The 15,179-nt window shown below is 29.3% G+C and overlaps 1 protein-coding gene across 2 annotated transcripts in view; it reads left to right on the plus strand.

Annotated features, from left to right (window-relative positions):
- The first annotated feature begins 435 nt into the window (after positions 1-435).
- The window catches only part of LOC114334693 (protein c-ets-2-B-like), a 168,443-nt gene continuing 153,699 nt past the window's right edge, over positions 436-15,179 (plus strand). For both annotated transcript variants that reach the window (XM_050643940.1, XM_050643941.1), the window contains exon 1: positions 436-604. In XM_050643940.1, coding sequence (XP_050499897.1) covers positions 554-604 — 51 coding nt within the window. In that variant the 5' untranslated portion in view covers positions 436-553. The remainder of the gene's footprint in view (positions 605-15,179) is intronic.

Raw genomic sequence — 15,179 nt, forward strand, 5'->3', positions numbered from 1 at the left:
CATAATAATTTTGGATAATTAAAATGATTAGATCTAGTATCAATATGCAACGGTTAAAAAAATATTGGCTTAATATTGTGAATATAAAGAATATATTATGGGAAAAAATATTAATTTCCCATATAGAAAAGAGTTTACAATTTAAAATTTGTATCGTAAATGTAATTTTGTCTCAATTTCTTAGAAGACCAAGACTATTTTTCGCTTAAACCTTTAGATATATCGCATAAACTACAAAACGGATAATTCACTTATTGCGTATTTTTAATTAATATACTTAACAATAGTAGCTTATAAGATTGAAAAATAGGGGCGTTTCGGCACCCCAGAGGCGTGTCTTTACCACTCCCACCACCGCATAATTTCGGTTTTCCAGCAGGTGCTTCGAGTTCTTGACTTTTCAGGCACATCATATATTTCCTGTTATCACCGCTTTCAGTCGTGCCCTTCAAGGGATTTTCTTGGTCAATTAGTATTTTGGTAAAGTCAGCGAGATATTCGAATTTTCAGTTTGAATGGTTTGTGTGATTTTGCTACGACCTCAACTTTAAGAATGAGTCAAGATCAAGAAGTCTCAGCGACGTTCAGCGAGTTGGGAAGATTGGTAAGTTTTGCGAACTGTTTTCATATACCTAACATTTTAATACTTAAAAGCTTAATACCATCAAATGTTTGCAAAATAGTTAAAATTAGGGGAGTGCATATAGATTTTCACTTCGGAAAAAATCAAAAAAGATAGAACTTTTTGTAATTTCATTAAGAAATGGTTAATAAACAACATATCAAAAAGTTCTACTCGAGAAGTGGGTGCTTCATTTTTTTATTAAACAAATGAACTACGAAATTAGATGTTTTCCTCCAAAAGTAAAAATTTTATAAAAAAAACCGACTTGAACATTGAAAAATTCAGAAAATTTTACAAAAAAAAACCTTATATAAAGAATTTTCTAAAATTAAATCTGTATCTTCTATAATTTTTTATTTATAACGCTAAAGTCACCCTTCTCACAAACGTTGGCGCACTGTAAACTAGCGTACGGCGAAGTGCACGGTTGAGTTATTTTAATGTAATTCTTTAGCTAATGGATCAAATGAAATTTTACAAATTGAACATGAAAGAAGAATAATTAAGCTATCTTATAATAAAAAGAAATAAAATGTATGGGCATAAGTACGGTGTGGGCGGAAATTGAGCCTTACATGAATTTTGTTTAAAAATTATTTAAAAATGTGTAGGTAACTAATACAATTTTTCTTATAAAACTCTCAATTTTGCACAACTTACCTTTCAAGCATCTTGCTAAATGATGTTTCATTAAAAAAATCACAAAAATTTAATTCAAAAATGATATGACGTCTCAAAAAATGTAATTTTTGAAATCTTCATAGTTTTATAGAATTACCACCACTTTAAGACGGTAATACTCAAGTTTGAACAGATCTATTACAGTTTTATAAGTGCTTTTTTAAAGCTTAGGATGCAATATTTAAAATGTATTAAATTATTTTACTTTAGAAATGAAATAAACTATTTCTTTTTGAGAAAATTAAGAAAGATAACAAAAATGTAATACAAAAACCAAAAATTACCAGCTAAAAAAATGTTTATACAAAGTGATCAAAACTTTTTTCTGTAAAACTTACCTAAAATACATTTAATAATAAGCTTCAACAATAATAAATGTTCAGCAAAAAATTTTTTTTTTAGCTCTTATACACTGATACACTATGTCTGCGTAACTTGAAACCTATTGATAACTTTTTTAGTATCACTTTTAAGAAAAAAAGTTATTCTTTATAAAATACTCTGCATCGTACATAATCTAAGATGCAATCATCAAATATCAATTTTAATTATTTTATACGAGGTATATCAAAAAAATATGAATTTCACTCAAGAGTAAAGTACCTTTACATTTCACAATAGCGAAAATTGTTATTAAGAAAAGTTGTTTGGAATTAAAAAATTTGTTTTAGTGCTCAATTACATCCTTCTTATTAAAATATTGTGAATAATAAAGGCACTTAACTCTTAAGAAAAATTCATATTTTTTACATACCTTGTATAAAATAAAAAAAAGCTTGGGGGGCATTTTATGAAGAATAACTTTTTTCCGTAAAAGTGATAATAAAATAGTTATCATAATTGTCATAAAATGATGATGAGTACCTATCCGTAATTTGAGAAAAAATTAAAATTTCTTTTTTCGATTAGAATGATGTAATTGTATATTTAAACAGTTTTTAATTTCAAACAATTTTTCATAATAACGTTTTTTGATGTTCTGGAATATAAAGGTACTTTACTCTTTAACGAAATTCATATTCTTGACACAACTCGTATAAAATTGAAAAAAATTTCCAGAGAATTTTATGAAGAATAACTTTTTTTCGTAACATTGATAATAAAAAAAGTTTTACATGTGGTTCCTAGCTACGCAGACATACTGTATAAGAACTTCTATATAAGAATTTTCAAGTTGCCATAATGCCATATTCGGTTCAGCATAATCAAAAACAAAATAGAAACATATTTGATCAAAGTAAAATGATGAATTTAACGATTTAAAATTATTTATACACAAAAATTGTTATTGTTTAAACAAATAATAAACAATTAGCGGCCAAATCTGCGAGTAGAACTTTTTACTTTAACATGTATATAAACTAACAAAAAAAGTTTTAGAAAAATATAAGCTTGTTTGAATTTTTCCGAAGCAATTCATATTTTCGTTCTAATTGCACTCCCCTAAATCGTACATTTATCGTTTTAGAAAACTATTGTGAAATAGATTAGGTAGTGGATAATTTTCATCGTCATTGTAATCTAAATGGTAATGACAAGATATCTTATTTTCCAAACTCCAATCTAATATGTAGATCTAGAATTTTCTTATTTTTTTTATCGTCACATACATTACATACGTCACATACATTACATTCCCTCGACTAGCTAGTAAAAGGTTTTCCATATTTATATTTCTTTCACAATTTTTTTAGCAATTTCTTAAAAATATTACAGTGGAACCTCGATAAGTCGGATTAATCGGGACCGTGGCTGGTTCGGGTTATCGAAAATCCGGGTTAGCTGGAGAATATCGTAAAAACTAATAAATTACGGTATACTAACAGATAAACTTCATTATTGCAAAAACATGAAATACATATTATGCACAGTACATCTAAATTACGTACAGTTGCATACAGTATTGTTCATATCTGGGTAAACAACTCAGTCGAACCGAGAAAATGTTTATTTTGTCTGATGAAAATCGTTCCGGGTTAGCCGAACTTCCGAGTTATCGGAGGCCGACTTAACGGGGTTCCACTGTATTGAACATTTCAACAACAAAGCTTTCGTCGAGTTATCATTTTTAATGAACACTTTATTATTTAATAAGGTAAACTACATGTTACACTAGGGATGTTCAGAGGAAATACATAAAGATTCTATGCACTTACAGAGTAATTATAGTCTAGGAACTTCGAAGCTTTTCACCTCGCAATTTTTACAGAATGGATCGATTTGCTTGAAAATTTGAGAATAAGTAGTGGATAGTCCAAGGATCAAAATCTATATAATGCCGAAAGGCGTTTTACCATGGGGGTGGTTGCCAACCCATCTCGGGGGTGGAAATTTTTTATTATATTTTGACTGCAAAAGTTGATAAAAACATTCATTTTAAGCAAAAAATGTTCTATACTTTTTTGATGAAATTAATAGTTTTTGATTTATTCGCTATCGAATGTGTTAGTTTTATATCGAAAAAATCAATGTTTTTCGGTATTATACCTACTCATTTACTATCACTCAATTTTTACCGTAGAAAAAAGTTTTGCAATTCAACTTCTTGGGAATTAAATAAGCTACAATTTTATGTTTAAATATTTTTTCGTATATCTGATGCTAATCTTTCTATTCTGAAGAAAAGGGTATTTTTTGCCAAACTACAAAAATTCGGTATTCGCTTTTAACTCCATTTTTTTAAAAACTTATCATTCTAAGCCAATTAAACTTCTGGAATCTATTAATAATACATAAATAAAGAAGAATGAATAAGGCCGACTAAGAACACCGCTAACTTACATTATTATGCTTCCAATTGGATATCTCCTTTTTTTAAATCTATTGATTTTTTAACCGTAACTTTTTTATGTTTTATCCTAGAAAGTTTGTTAAAAAAGAATTTTGTAGGTTTTTATATGACCTACAAGGCTATTAATATTAAATCCTTTTAAAGTCCTCATTCACAAAGAGAGGTGGCTTTGAAAGGGTTGGTAAAGATGGTTTTTGCAGGTTAATACAAGTTTTAATTTTTAATAGCTCACTCAATTTTTGCCGTAGAAAAATTTTTTGTAAACCAAGTTCTTGTGAATTAAATAAGTTACAATTTTATATTTAAATATTTTTTCGTATCTCTGACGCTAATCTTCCTATTGTGAAGAAAACGGCATTTTTTACCAAACTACAAAAATTCGTTATTCGCTTTTAACTCAATTTTTTTTAAAAACTAATCATTCTAAGCCGGTAAAACCTCTAGAACCTATTAATAATACATAAATTAAGAAGACCAAATACGGTTAATGACCAATTTTAATTAGGGTGAGGAGTAGCGGGAAGTTTCCGATTACTATTTCGCTGAAAAAAAAAATAGAGACTGACATTCTTATTACTATAAGTCACTTAATTTTTGAGCTAGGGACTATTTTTTATTTCTGGAGATAGATATTTTTAAATACTTTAAATTAGCTTGAACAAGTAATCCTCAAAAAATGCATAGTTTTCCCGTCTTTTGACTTTGAAACTACAATATTTAGCATTTTACGAAGAATAGTATAATAAAGTATAGCTCGATTACTATTGGTCTTAAAGCAAATTATAAAAACGGTTTTGTTTATTTTTTCAAAAGGTACATTTTTGTTAAGCAAACTTGTTTTGATAGAACGAAAACTTTTTGAGTTATTAGCAGAAAACTGATTTAAAACAATGATTTTTTCGATTTAAACCAACACTCAAACTACTTATTCTCAAATTTTCAAGCAAATCGATTCATTATGTAAAAATTGCGAGGTTTTGTCCTATTTTAAGCTTCATTACAGTATTTAAGCTGCAACAGTAATACAATAGTAATAGCAATATAAACAAATGTTTATAACAAAACTAATGTATATCAGAGACGTTTATAATCTAAAATTATTTTTGATTATACAGGATCAGCCAGAACAACAGAATAAACTAAAGATAGGTTTTTAATGGAACACCCTGTATATTAAACCGTTTTTGAATATATATTTTTTAAATATGAAGAGTTTGTATAAGGTTTTAGAGGTAGAAAGTTATTAATTTTTGAAATATTTACACTTTTATTGACAAAAATGGTAATATTTCAAGAGTTGTGGATTAGGCTGTCACTTGTAATTACACAAGAGCTCTAAAATTACCGATTTGTATCCCGAGTGAGAATATTTAACAGTTTTAATTTCCCGACCCGAAGGGGAAGGAAATTATGTCAAATTTTCACCAGGGGAATACAAATCGGTAATTTTTAAGAGCTCGAGAGTAATTCGGTAAGATTATTTCATGAATAAAACTGTATTTTTAAATCATTTTTCTACAACCGTGTTAAAAATGCAATTTTTAGCACTCCATAGGAGCGTTAAAAATGCTACTTTAAAGCACTAGTGCTTTAAAAAATTTAACGCACTGCAGTTAAAAGTGAATTGTCAAATTGTGAAACGTCAAAATATTTATAATTAATTTATTAACATTAATGTTAATAGTACAACTTGCGAAATTTGAAAAAGGTGGTTTAAAAGGTTTGTTAAAATTTAATTTAAACTGTGTTATTGCATTTTTAACACGTTTGTAGAAAAGAACTATTAAAATTTGTTAGATTATACAACAATAAAAGTAGATGTTATTCTATAGTTGTTATGATTTACGTATTGACAGTATAGGCAGTTTTGATGTAATGTCAAGAAAAATATAAAAATGGAATGTCAGTCAAGTTCAAGTAAAAGTTTTTGTAGGTATTGTCCTGTAATTGAGAATGAATAAATTATAATTGTTGATATATAAGACGTTTGTAGAAAAAATATTGTATGATATACGTGTTAAAAAGTACATTTCTAAGACACCCATGTGAATTGCAGAATGAGCGAAGCTCATTCGCTCATTCTGCAAACTTTCACATGCGTGCCTTAAAATTGTACTTTTAACACTTATATCATAAATAACTATTAACTATCTAATCATTTTAAACCTGCCCTTTGTAAAACATTAATTGTCATTAATGTCACTGAATGTTTATATTTGCGTAGCAAAGAGAGTGAAAACCTTTTTAAACCTTTTTAAACCTTTTTTATTAATTATTAGGTAGACTATGCATTTGAAATTTATTTAAATTTTTGCAATTGATTATTTCTGTTTTAACTTCATTATTATTATTATTATTTAAATATATTGACGATTTATGTAATTTTAGTAAATTGGATTGTTACTGTTTTGTTTTTTTTTGACTATTTATAAGCTTTGTCGATAAAATTGTAAAATTTTTCATGACAATAAAGCATATTTCTATTCTATTCTAAAATAAATTTAGAATAATGCGACAATTTTTCGAAAACTTGTTGCCTAGCGACACGAGAGCCCGCAAGGCTCTCTACCCCGCTCTCTAGGCCCGCAAGGCCCGAACGGCAACAAGTTATAGAAACAAACTGGAGCATTATTTTCTTTATTTATTCTTACTATCGTGTGATATTCGAAAGACTTTATCTTTAATACTCACAGACAAAATTCAAGTCTTTGTAAATACACATTCAGTGACATCTATTACAATTAATGTTTTACAACTTGTCAAAGACAATATTCAGACGAAGTTATCAATAAAATATTAGTTAAAATTAATTAAAAATACAGTTTCATTCATGAAATAATCTTACCGAATTACACTCAAGCTTTTAAAATTACAGAGTTGTATTGCCCTCATGACAATTTGACATTAGATGCAGAACTAAAAGTTTATTTTGGTTTATTTTCTTAAATGTGACAGTTGTCAAAACTAGAAAACTCGTTGTCATCAAACAGAAACAAAATACTAAAATGTATTCTCAGTATAATAATCTAAATAGATTATTCCCAGTATAATAATAATCTGATTGGACAGAATTAAACACGTGATGAAAAATCTTACTACACGATTGGAACTTAAAATCTTTAAGGCCCAAACCAGACGAGCCACTCTGCACCGCTACTCTGTGGATCCACAAAGCAGCTTCCGAAGATTTACCGTGGGTTCTTATGTGAAGTGGACGTCGCACCCCAGACGAGCGACTGTGGCCAGCCACAGTCGCCGAGCCTCACTGTTAGTGGCGTCCACAAGTGGCAAACGCCATTCAGACGGACTACTTTTGTAGCTGCCGCAGATGTTCACGAGAATTTATAGGGTGAGCAGCTAAAATGTAAAATTCGATTCGGAACGGTTTTTGATTGAAGTGCAAAAACAGACCGGATATAATATGTGATACAAGAAACCGAGGGCATGTTTATAGGGCATTAAAAGGAAAACCGTGGGACGTCATCTTTGAATTATTTGTATCTGATTTAAAGAAGATAGCCCTATCGAAAAGAATCAATCCCATAAGCAATGTTTTCTCTATTTATATTTACCTACATTTTATTATACATTGGATGCATTTGAACTGAACAAAACAATAGGTAATCACAATCTTGTTTGTTTATTTATGTTAAATAGTGGAGTCCCATCCTAGGTCAAAAAAGGTTTTATTGTTTGTTTTGAAAACAAAACGATAAGATATCAGTCAAAAGGGGGTTGCAAGCTAACATGTTTTTCACTTTCACTTGGTTGTCAGGTTGTATCAAACTATTTTACGCCTGTAGGATACCAGATTTGATGTACTGGTTGATTTTTATGTGCTTCTTTCTGTGACATAGCTGTTTTTGTCTGGTTCTTCTTAATTCCATTAATGGAGTTTATTAGTATTTTTTCAAAAGCGTTGAAATTTTATAATATATTTAAAACTATGGACATTACAAACACTGATTTTGACGAACACACTTTTTTAAAAAAATATTAGCAGGCAAGTTTTTAACCATTTGATTAAACTTACTGTTTTTTCTCACCCATTACATTAAACGCCGCACCCTTTCAAACGATCCACTTCGCAGCGTAGTCGCCGGTGCTAGAAAATCGCCTATTTCAGCCACTCTGGATCCACAGAGTAGCGCTGCAGAGTGGCCCGTCTGGTTTCTGCCTAAAAGTAATCGCTGAAATTTTTATGTTTGTAGCTTTCTATTGGTCAGAATCTCTATGAATAAAATAATAAAGGTAATAAAAATGTCAATGACGTATCAAAAATGGAACATCCTGTATATTAGTACCTATTTATTTTGTAGAAAATATTACAACCTTTATTTTAGTATGAGGTTATCTAATATGTTTCTTATTTTGTATAATATATTTAAAGAAGAACTGTAGATTTTATTAGAACAAACAAAAATTATAAAAATTACGTTTTAATTTTATAAACATAAATCAAAATACATATAAAAGATTAAAACACCTGTGCTGTCTATTTAATCGTCGAATATACAGTGTGATCACTATTTTAATATATAATATTTTCCTATTTTTGTTACATGAGACACCCTATATACAGGGTGCTTGGTAAAGAATGGGCCATAGCTTAACCGTAGATTCCTGAGCTTAAAATAGGTCGATTTAAGCTAACTTACCTTAGTACGAAAGTTGATAATAACCGAAATACAGGGTGTCAAAGTTAAACTTTTATTTTATTTATTCTTGAATATTTCCTGACAGGCATGGGATAACAACAAGAAATTTGGTAGGCGGGGGTTTGTTGGGACGAGAAATCTAAATTCGACACCAAAAATGATGTATTACCCAGAGGACGCCACATACACCCTTTTATACTCATACGTATTGTGCTCATTTAATACGTTCAATGTTTTTATCCCCTATTCTACATACTTTTTGGATCAAAACTTTTATTCTCTTAATATTTTACTTTAAAAAGTTTAAATACCTAAATATATCGCAGTGTAAATATCCGATGTAACACAATTTTTTGCAAAATATCATTGTAGTTACACCCGAAAAATAAACTTTAAACCATAATAATTTCCAAAAATGTGTCGCAAACTTTTTTTTTTAAATGGGATTTGCAATGCAATTACATAAATATAAAAACTTGTACAATTATTATGGTTTAAAGTTTATTTTTCGGGTGTAACTACAATAATATTATGGAAAAAAATTATGTTGCACCGCAGAATTAAAATGCGTTTATCATTTCATGTGTTCATAAAAAAACAGTTGAGTTTAGCGAGATGAATGTAGTATACCTTTTTTAAGTAAAAATATTAAGAGAGTAAAAGTTTTGATCCAAAAAGTATGTAGAGTGAGCTATAAAAAAATTGAACGTATTAAATGAGCGCTGAAAGACGTATGTGGCGCCCTCTGGGTAATACATCATTTTTGGTGGCGAATTTAGATTTCTCGTCCCCACAAACACCCGCTTACCAAATTTCGTGTTGTTATCCCATGCCTTTCGGGAAATATTCAAGAATAAATAAAATAAAAGTTTAACTTTGACACCCTGTATTTCGGTTATTATCAACTTTCGTACTAAGGTAAGTTAGCTTCAATCGACACCCTGTATTTCGGTTATTATCAACTTTCGTATTAAGGTAAGTTAGCTTCAATCGACCTATTTTAAACTCAGGAATCTAAGATTAAGCTATGGCACATTCTTTAGCAAACACCCTGTATATTACTAAATATTGTATTTTGTTAAATATATTACTTCCTTTATTTTGGCATGAGGTTATAATATACCTAATATGTTTCTCCTTTTGGAGGTAGAAGAACTATAGATTTTATGTTTTTGCAGATTTTTTATTAATTCATTTACACAAATTAATATTTAATTAATCGATAACCTATATTCATAAATACATTATTAACTATGTTAATACATGTTCAAAATGTTATCCATTATGTTCAAGAAATAGCCGTAATGGTTGATAAAGTACTGCCGAACATGTAGCATTTCAGGTCCAACGCTGGTAAAGGCATTTTTATAAGACTTTTCATATTATCCCGTTTTGTGGATTAGTTGTAGTATATTATATGATACTATATTTTAATGTATTATATTATACTATACCCCTGGTGTACTCAAAAAAATAGTCCAGTGGAGTTACTCCTGGAAAAATTGGGAGACACTTCATAGCACCACCGTCGCTGTAGTTATTTTTCAACATACGCTGAACATTTATTGTTGTAAAATAACTGCAGCTGAACAATAGCAACTGAACAATAAAAGTAATTATATAAAAAGTAAATAATTTAAAACTATATAAACTCTGAATGTTTTTAAATATGTAATTGTTCAAAAATGCTTTAATATACAGGGTAGAACACCCTGGGTAGAACCTTTAAGAAAACACAACTTTGGTTCATTCCGTTCCGACTGACCCTGTCTAATCGAAAATAATTTTGAAATATAGATGTCTTTAATACACATCAGTTTTGTTGTAAATATTTTTTATATAATTCATACAACAAAACAAAACCAGGAGTTTGTTATACAAAATTTACTACACCACTTTCAACGTTTATATACTAATATCCCAATTGACACAGCCTTTTGTTACGAAGCCCCAAGTAATACTTATTATTAAATGTTTTTCTTTAGTTCAATAGTTTGCGTCAAATCTTTAGACGTTAATTATTTCACTGCCTTTTCTTCAATGCAAATGAATGAAAAATTGTAGACATATGCATTCGCGGGAACAATACACGAATAGTCAATAAAAATTTATTTCTATGTTTATTAATTGTTAAAAAAAAAACGATTTTAATGGAAAATGCTTAAATTCTCTTGTTTTTTACAATGTAAAAACTTGAAACTTTTACGGATTGTAGCTAATGATATCACCATACGCTCTGAGCTTCGCTAGTGTCGCTCCTAGCGGTTACTAATTCAACTTTCACCGGTAATTTTTTAATTTATTATTTAATTGTTATCGCTTAATATTTACAACGCAAAAAAATAATTAAATTATAATCGATTTTTTTTAAGATTTTGCTAATCATTTTGACGTTCTATTGATAAAATATGAATTTCTTACTTCGGATACTTTCACAATTATCGTGTAGATGGCGCTAAGATTGATAGATTGATTTATAAAATCATATTACGGAACATTAAAAAACTTAAATTCAGTATTTAAAACGTAAGTTTATTTAAGTTAAAAATATATACCACAGCTTTGACCAACTAATATTTTTTATAATTAATGTTTTTAATTTTAATTTTAAATTAATCACTTTGACATTTATGTCAAATTTCCGGTAAAGGTTTACAGACTTGTCACTACTGGCGCTCGCGAATTTGTAAATATCCCCTCTACGTAAGAGCTCACAGCGTATACATAATTTCACTTTGATTCACTTCAATCACTTCAAATTTTGAACGCTCATTATATTTGTTTATATAAAAATCGGCGCTTATTCGTGACAAATTTCAATACGATACGAAATAAAACTTCAACCAAAACTCGAAATAAAAAAATTCGTGTTTTTATCGTAGTCTTAGAAAAACCACCGGTAGAGACGTTTTGTGCTACAATTAACATTAGAATTCGCTTTGGCGTATTAATTAAACGCTTTTCTTTAGCACAATCGTTTGGGTAAAATCTTTAGACGTTAATTTGACTGCCTTTTCTTCAATGCAAATGACTGAAAATTGGCAGACACATGCATTCACGGGAACAATACACGAATATGACTGAAAATTGGCAGACATATGCATTCACGGGAACAATACACGAATCAATATAAAAAATTTTTATGGTTATTAATAATTGTTTAAATAAAAAACGATTTTAACGGAAAATGCTTAAATTCTCTTAATTTTTAAAATAAAGAAACTTGAAACTTTTACAGATTGTAGTTAATGATATAAACTATACATAATTTCTCTTTTACGTTAATTATTTACGTTATGCTTCATAAATAAACAATAAAGTTTCAAATTTTGAACGCTCATATATTTATTTATATAAAAATCGGAGCTTATTCGTGTCAAATTTCAATACGATACGAAATAAAACTTCAACTAAAACTCGAAATAAAAAAATTCGTGTTTTTATCGTAGTCTTAGAAAAACCACCGGTAGAGACGTTTTGTGCTACAATTAACATTAGAATTCGTTTTGGCGTATTAATGAAACGCTTTTCTTTAGCTCAATCGTTTGGGTCAAATCTTTAGACGTTAATTTGACTGCCTGTTCTTCAATGCAAATGACTGAAAATTTGCAGACATATGCATTCGCGGGAACAATACACGAATAGTCAATAAAAAAATTTTTATGGTTATTATTAATTGTTTAAATAAAAAAAGATTTTAACGAAAAATGCTTAAATTCTCTTGTTTTTTACAATGAAGAAAATTGAAACTTTTACAGATTGTAGCTAATTATATGAACTATACATAATTTCACTTGTTACGTTAATTGTTTACGTTATGCTTCATAAATAAACAATAAAGTTTCAAATTTTTTGCCGATTCCGACTACTTTTCATGTTAGTACATCATGTTTTATACATATTTTAATAAACATGACGATATATTTTAATATTTGAAAAGTGTAAGACTGAAAAGTAAAAAATAAAAAAATATGGAACAAAGAAACGCTTTTCTTTAGTTACGAGTGACTAAAATTAGAAATATTATAAAAAAATCAACTAAAAAGCAAAAAATAAAAAAAATTGAAAAAAATCTTTATAATATTTCTAATTTTAGTCAATCGTAACTAAAGAAAAGCGTTTCTTAAAAATTTTGTTTTCATATTTTTTTATTTTATATCTTCCATTTATTCGTGATACCCATTTCAGAATAATTTTGGAATACTATACCAGCTTGTACATGTCTAGTGTATGTTTATTTTGGAATCACTTGGTAGTCTCCAAAAAGTGTTGGCTATATGCCTAATAAGACAACCGGTGTTTTATTAGACATGTAGTACATGTCTAGTTAGACAACTGAACTCCTGCTTATTTCTGCAGTACTTCAACCTTATTATTTTTCATGTTCTTGACCGGGTATACTTTCGCAATGATAGTTATATTGTATCCTAATCCAGGCTTTCATCCGGTCGCGGGCGCTATTTTTTGGTACTTTTTTGCATCAGGTATTTCATTCCGTGTATTTCTGATCTGGCGCAATTTTGCCAAAACCCATTTCTCGCTAGTGCTTTGATTCAAGTTTCCCATCTCTCATCCTTCGTCCAGTACTGTTCTTTTCCAAATTTTTTTACGACCGCCTACTTTTCGTCGGACATGAGCAGTCCAATCAAGTGCAGTCTTGGCAATATCATCTGGGGGTCTACGGAGTAAGTGGACCAGCCACTTTCATATTCTACCCCTTATTTGCTTTATGACCTTTTCTTGTTTTGCTTGGCTCTATAAATTTTCAATTGAGATTCGATTAGGACAAAATTTAGGAAGACTTTTTCCGAAGAATTGGTGTATTATGGTGCTGATATGTTAAACCTTTCACATCCATATAGTAATACAGCTTTTAATTTGTATTATAGTTATTAAGATACCAACGGTTTTATAAGGATAATAACGCTTGAGGTCAATGGTGTATATACCGAGGGCCTTTGGCCCGAGGAATATACGCTGACCTAAAGCGTTATTATATATAATACCCGTGGTGCCTTCAACGTATTTAATGTCCAACTAAATTATTCTTTATATGCAAAAAATTTAAATGAGTTTTGAATTAATTATAGTTTTTAAATAAGTACATTTACTAGCAATAGTCGTAACGTAATTGTGGTAACCATAGTTTTACTTAGGTTGTGATTTGTCAACTTGGCAGTATTTAACTAGCTATTTAAATTTAATACCCTAGTGCGTTATTTTTCAAAATGACGCTCTAGGGCATTATATCATACTTAACTGACTTCGAAATCATGTCATTATTTTCAAATAATATACCAGTCGGACATTAAAGATTTTTAAGTTGGATAAATCCCGATTTTCCACATCTTATTATGCATATTGTACATATGCATTACGAGCCTTGTTAATTATTTCCTTCACATCACGCCCTGTACCACTGTAAGATTACGTTCACTACTGAGACCATCGCATGGTATCCTAGCCTAGAGCATAGTATCCTACTGTTCATATTCGTGAATTCTGACATTCAAAATAATGCATTTATTTTACATAGCGATCGATAATATATTTAGTTTCGATCGCCAGGTAAAATAAATGCATTATTTTATATTATGCGAGAATTCACGAATATGAAGAGTAGGATACTATGCTCTAGGCTAGGATACCATGCGATGGTCTCTGTAGTGAACGTAACCTTACAGTCAATTATGATGCCCAGATATACGAATTCCATCACTCTATCAATTTTCTGGTTGTTGATGACAATAGACATATTTTGGTTTTGTTAATGTTTATTTCTAGACCAACATTCTTTAATTCTTCTTGTAATCTGTCTATTTTTACATAAAATCCTTTATAAAAGGTATATTAGTTAAAATCTCTATACAGGGCTACATCAAAGACATAACTAGTTTTCAATCGGTTAACCAATCATCATCAGTGTAATCCTAAAATGTGTATAACCAGATAAAATGATGCAAAGTATTTAAAATGTTGACTAAGGTTATAAAAAGTTATAGGCTATACTCACTTAGAATCTAACATGCTAACCACCAAAGTAAAAAATATTTGGGTATAAACCCTCTATAATTGATCCGTCATAGGAACATATGAAAAAGATGTGATTTATAACATGGATGTATAAAATATCGGTACCTCGGGCGTAAAACATTGGATATTTTATACATCCATGTTATAAATCACATCTTTTTTATATGTTCCTATGACGGATCAATTATAAAGGGTTTATACCCAAATATTTTTTACTTTGGTGGTTAGCATGTTAGATTCTAAGTGAGTGTAGCTTATAACTTTTTTAACCTTAGTCAACATTTTAAATACTTTGCATCATTTTATCTGGTTATACACATTTTAGGATTACACTGATGATGATCGGTCAACCGATTGAAAACTAGTTATGTCTTTGATGTAGCCCTGTATA

Source organism: Diabrotica virgifera, chromosome 2 (assembly GCF_917563875.1).
Source record: "Diabrotica virgifera virgifera chromosome 2, PGI_DIABVI_V3a".
Classification (NCBI taxonomy): Eukaryota; Metazoa; Arthropoda; class Insecta; order Coleoptera; family Chrysomelidae; genus Diabrotica; species Diabrotica virgifera.